This window comes from Bidens hawaiensis, unplaced genomic scaffold (genome assembly GCF_021521415.1).
Source record: "Bidens hawaiensis isolate Kalapana, Puna unplaced genomic scaffold, B.hawaiensis_p1.1 tig00045393_1, whole genome shotgun sequence".
Lineage (NCBI taxonomy): Eukaryota > Viridiplantae > Streptophyta > Magnoliopsida > Asterales > Asteraceae > Bidens > Bidens hawaiensis.
Window position 1 is genome coordinate 9732 of NW_027505938.1, and position 6055 is coordinate 15786.

Below are 6055 nucleotides of genomic sequence, written 5' to 3' on the forward strand. Positions count from 1 at the left end.
GCTATTTCGTGCATGTCTTTGGGTGATATTAAAAGGTAAAATATCAGCTAGCTTCTAGTGACCACTTCAACCACACAAGGGTTTTGTCTTAGGCATATTGTGTCATTTCTTTTGAGTAATATATCTCGAAATGCTCGTTGATTCCTTATTAACACTGTTTCAAACATAAGCAGTACATTCCCAAAGAACCGGTATTTTACCATCTTTACCCTTGGTCATGAACCTCCTTGGAATTTTCATTTGCTCAACTCGTCAGCAACAAACAGGCTATTATAGGTTAATATCACAATTATGTTTAAAAACAAGTAGAGTGAGTTTAATACAAATAAATAAAAAGTGGAAGGACTTTTATGACCAAAACGAAAATGTAAGTTGGTTTTTTATGGTATTTGCTCATATTCATATAGATTAGTTAAGATAATCAAGTTGTTAAACTTGAACTTCTAATCAAGTGGTTATAGATTCTAATCCTACAACTCTAAAAAACATTTAACTTTAGGGTCTTTTTTTTCTCGAACAAATTATTACACGATATTTTATCTACTATGGGATTTGGACCCTCATCATTTGTGAGGAACTTCATCTTAACAATCACTTTGATATCATTGGCCTAACCATAGGTTCTACCACCAGCATGCATAACCCACCACTAAATCCATTCTCTGCCCAGAAATATATAAATAAATAAATAAATCATGTCCGACCCGTTAAAGAGGGTTCGGTTCAAGTGTTGACTGACCAATATGCAGGCAGCCCACAAGTTGTTACGCCAACTCGATTGTGGCCTGGCCCAGAAAACAAAAGAAACCGATGAAAAAAAGACCAAAAGTGGGTTCTTTTTCTTTTTTTTTTTTTTAATAAAATTGAGTTTACAGCATTAATAATTGTTTAGATTAATTAAATCTCACATTGTAGGGGTTTTTATGTTAATCTAAGGTTGGTCATTGAAGAAATACATTGACTTTAGCCAAGGTGAAAATTGTTATTTTGGTGATTGGTTAACCACATTGGTCGACAATAGATAATGAATTTGAAGTGTCTAAAATATTTCCATAAGTGCTTTAAAACTTTAAAAAAATAATAATTTTGTGTGCATGGGTATAGACTTATTTTGATAATTTGGGTACCAACATGTCAATTATGGTTGAAAAGTGTCATTTTGGGACACTCAAAAAAAACAAATCTATGATAACTGAAAATTGTTCACAATAAATTAAATTTGAATGTGATGTTGGAAGTACACTTATGTGAATTGTACAAAAATAAATATATTTGTTGGTACATATATGCACAATATAAAAGTTTACTTTGATTTTGTTAAAAAATTAAACATGTTCATAAAATATGCATCCCATCTATCATGATCAAGTCATTGCTCAACAAGTGAAATATCAAGCACCAAAACAGCAACCAGCAGCGGCACAGATGGTTCATGGTCAGGCCATAAATCAGCAGTCAAGTTTCTGATAAACATATAGCAAGCGATGCTCAAACAAAGGGACCACAGTCGTATGCATGGTCAAACCGTGAAGCAACCATGCCATACGTAGACAAATTTTTCAACACTCAAACTTAAGGTTCAATCAAGTAAAGTCATCTATGACTGCACGATCATCATAATTATATATCAAGCATCAAATACATACTTATGGTTCTAACCCTTCAGGCGTTAATCCCTTTCATGAACATACGTCAACACATAAATATCACTATGTGTCGACACGTTGAGAGGTCAACAGATTCTTGGTAATCTGACTTTAAAGATCAAATCTAATGAAAACAGATTGTGTGTATATTATATACACTCAAGAAATCAAACAATAGCAAACCTTACAATCTTCAATACAAGAACTTCAACTTCTTACACAGAAATTAAAAAAGAAAAAAGGCAAAACAAAAGATGAGTCATATAAATATTATATATGTAATATAGCAAGTAACTTAGCTACCTTTATGAGCAAACTTCAGATCTTTTTTGTACTTAATCCCCCAATGTACACCTTATACTGCACAAAGTACTACCAACCACAAACACATACCTTTCTTCAGTTAAACCGAACCACAATGCATGAGATGTCATCTTTGCTTTCTCTATTCAACGCTTCGGCTGCTAGTTCCTTTGCCGCCTTCTGTGGGTCCCGGATCTTTATTGCTATGTCCACTGCCTCTTGGTTTGTCACAACCTTGGGTTAACAAGAACAAGAAACCTTAGTTATGGAAGATTGTTGACTTTCTGAAAACATCGGTTGTGAAAGATTGTTGACTTTTTGAAACATTCGCTATAAAGATGTTGACTTATGAAACATCGGTTATCAACTGTTGAATTTTAAAACATCGTTATGAAAGACTGTTGACCTTTTAAAGCAACGGTTATAAAAGAATGTTGACCTTTTGAAAACATCGGTTACAAAAGAATGTTGACCTTTTGAAAACATCGGTTATAAAAGAATGTCGACTTTCCAAAAACATCAGTTAGAAAAAAGCTTCGACCTTTTGAAACCATCGGATATGAAAGATTTGAAAACATCTGGTATGAAAGATTCGAAAATACAGAAAGATTGACTTTTTGAAAACATCGGTTATAAAAGATTGACTACTTCAAATCATGGGTCATAAAATATTTGACTTTTTAATAACACCGGTTATGAAAGATCGACTTCCAAAAACACCGGTTATTAAAGATTCTTTTTAAAAACATCCGTATGAAAGATCACCTTTTTAAAAAAAATCAGTCATGAAAGATTAACTTTTTGAAAACATCGGTTGTGAAAGATTGATTTTTTGAAAACATTGGTTATGAAAGATTGATTTTTTGAAAACATTGGTTATGAAAGATTGATTTTTTTGAAAACATCAGTTATGAAATATTGACTTTACAGAACATCTGTTACGAATGACTATTCACTTTTTGAAAACGAACACAGGATATTTAAACATCAGTTGTTAATACTTCTATAAATCCTAATTACCTTCCATAAACCGTCACTCGCAAGGATGAGAATTTCTGTATTAGCATCAATATCAGCATTCGTGACATCAGGATCAGACCGCAAATGATTCTTGAGATTCTTGTCTCCAAACGCACGTGAAACAGCTAGCTGCCCATTCACTCTGGCTACATCTCCTACAATATTATTAAACAAATATCCATATATAAACCATTAAACTAAATAAAGCACATTTTTCCATGTAAAACACAAGCCTAGCCTTGACTACATATATTATTACCTGGCATATTGGAAACAAAACCGCCTTTATTTTCAATGCTGCCCCTTTCAGCACTTGGTTCATGATCAACACTCATTTGAATTGCCTGCCCGTTCTTAGACAAAACAGCACGAGAATCACCAACATTCGCTACCCATAGTTTACGACCGTCGATTAAAATTGCGGTAACTGCAGTAGATCCGCCTCTTCCCAGGTCAGGATTATGCGAAAGAATAGACGCGTCGGTTCTTTCATAAGCTTTAAATAAAGCGGTGTTTGGATCCGTCCAAAACTCATTCTGAAAAATTTATACAAATATTTAAAAAGATTTGCAACTACAGTTACAATTGATGATTGCAATATTTATTTAACTTGCTTTTTCTTAATTACAAGTAGTAAATGTAGCTAAAAGATAACAGGTAAAAATGACAACAAGATGAATTGGATCCCTTTTAAGCGAATGAGGTCTCGTGGGTCGATCCCTAAACACATTTTTGTCCATTTTTAAAAATAACTAAATGCATTAATTATTAGTTATGAAATCCAAAATTATTATTTCATAAGCTTTAAACAATGCGGTGTTTGAATCTGTCAAAAAAACTCATTCTGCTCAAATGAAAATTTTTAGAAAATATACAATAACAATTCGTCATTTCAGTCAAGATTTATGAATTACAATAATTATTTAACTTGGTTAATTTTTAAAATTATAAGTAGTAAATGCAATTAAAATAAATAAAACCAAGAATGAAAATGGGCAGTAGGTTGGATAACAGCTCGAAACGAATTTAAGATGAAATAGGTCATTTTTTTTTATGGATAAGGTCACGCTAGTCGATCCTCGAACACATTTTTGTCCATCTTTTTATAAATAATTAATGCATTAATTGCTAGCTTCATACCAAAACACTACTACCTAAGTCTTTGCATAAACAAGATTTAGGAAATTGTATGCATTAGACTCTCAGCGATCAAATGTTTGTGTGCGCATTATCATAATAAAGCAATAAATAATTGATTTTGAAATATGAAGAGCAATAAAAGCTAACCTCTTTTATGATATTAGAGAATAAATGTTTTTGAAGATACGCAGGCACGCTATCTCCTAGATGACCGTCATATATAGCAAAAAGTCCGAGTTCGTGCCCTTGATGAGACATAAATTTGGCCACATGGTAATCTTCCATTGGATGATTAGCCTTCCCTTTGACCAAACTAAATCCATATTTGGCCGTCCCTTGGCGGCCCCGCCCCTTGCCGGTGTCATGTGTCGATTGACCTCCCAAGAGCTAATAACGACAAAAAAAATTGTTCGTTTTTAACTCATTAAAAGTTTAATACATAAAAAAACCATATAAATATAATTAATATGCAATTAAATAGCGGCTCGATGAACGTGAACGTATTATTATAAAACGACAAGTGGCATGGTCTCATAAATGCAAATTTTCAATGGCGGCCAAATGATAATGCTGAATTTAAGAAAAATCCCACAATGTGATGCATATAGCGGACAACTATTGAACCCACCCCAACTATAATGTCAAAGTTGGCAACATTTTGAAGGTTTCAGCTTTGACCAACTTCCATCTTACATATGTTTGACTTGGCACAAAATTATGATTTGACTACTAGTCAAATACAAGAATTATGAAATAAACTTCAGTAAGAGGAAACTTACACCAATTCTTTGTGACAATAATAATACCAAAAAAAAATGTAATTCCGGGTAACAAATTTGCAAGAATGAACATTGTAAGTTGTAACTTATACGCGATGACCTAAAATTAAACTAATTAACCAAGATTACTCACAAAGGTCATGAATTTGATAATGAAATGAAGCCCTGACTTGGACCATTGATACACCAAAGTCCCTAATTTAAAACCCCAATTTGATTTTTATGAAACCCTAAATAAAAAAATTTAAAGGGAAAACAAAGAAAACCCACAATTTTGAAAATTAGTAACATATAGACATGATTCATATATTAAAAACTGCAATATCACACATAATTCACTTAATCAAGTTTATAATGAAAAAAAAATTAGTACATAAAATTCATAAATCCACTAAAACCATGAAATAGGAAGCAAATTCACCTTTGAAGCAGAACCACAGCATAAATTACCCATATAGTAATTCAGCTTCCTCACAACTTGAATCTACAACTTAACATCTACCTCTTTCTTCCACCAAAAAAAAGACCTAAAATTTCAGCACCTGTATGCCACCAAAACATCAAGAATCATAACAAAACACAAAATTTTTATATCATCAACAAAACCCGCCTCCCAAATCAACAAACCCACAAAACCCAGATCAAAAAATCAAAAATTTTGACAATTTCTTGAAAATTGAACAAATGGGTATGTTGAAATTGAGCCTACCGATCGGAAAGCTTGAAAGAAAAGACTAGAAATTGATGTGAAATGAAGAGTTGAGTTGGGTTTGTGGTGGACTTTGTAACCGTCCCTTAGAAGAAGCACAAAAGGGGGTGGGGTGCTTTGAGAAATGCTGCCAAAAGGCTTCTTGGCCTTTGACTTTCTTGTATTTATGACGACTTTAATAATTTGTTTTCATTTTTATTGGTTTATTATTTAATGATCAGACCAAATCAAGGGATTCATGCTTTTATGTTAGACCTGTCATTCTTACTTTTGTTTCTTGGGTTTTTCATAAGCTTATGCTTTGACCATCCATATTCATAAACTACTTAAACCAATTCGAAGTTCCATTTTATCGTCACATCATACTATCATTTCTTTAAAAAACTCTTACTTTATCCATAAACCAATAAAACCTCCGCTCCATCTTCCATATCATTACCTACTTTACTATTATTTAA

General features: G+C 32.7%; 1 protein-coding gene across 1 annotated transcript; it reads right to left on the reverse strand.

The window, feature by feature from the left end:
• Positions 1–1790: 1790 nt before the first annotated feature.
• Positions 1791–5445, reverse strand: LOC143616039 (putative protein phosphatase 2C 9). The gene is made up of 5 exons (XM_077089000.1): positions 5310–5445; positions 4257–4496; positions 3229–3505; positions 2970–3124; positions 1791–2183 (listed from the first exon to the last, which is right to left on the reverse strand). Exons 1-5 carry the CDS (start codon positions 5340–5342, stop codon positions 2046–2048), a joined length of 843 nt encoding a protein of 280 aa, XP_076945115.1. The 5' UTR covers positions 5343–5445; the 3' UTR covers positions 1791–2045.
• Positions 5446–6055: the final 610 nt, after the last annotated feature.

What these genes read in the sequence shown, in the direction of transcription:
- LOC143616039 (XM_077089000.1), bottom strand. Translation starts at nt 5,342, where the DNA reads ATGGGTAATTTATGCTGTGGTTCTGCTTCAAAG. An exon ending in GCTGTGGTTCTGCTTCAAAG is followed by an intron (nt 4,497 to 5,309) that starts GTGAATTTGCTT and finishes TGTCGTTATTAG; the next exon opens with CTCTTGGGAGGTCAATCGAC. An exon ending in TCTCTAATATCATAAAAGAG is followed by an intron (nt 3,506 to 4,256) that starts GTTAGCTTTTAT and finishes TAAATTTTTCAG; the next exon opens with AATGAGTTTTGGACGGATCC.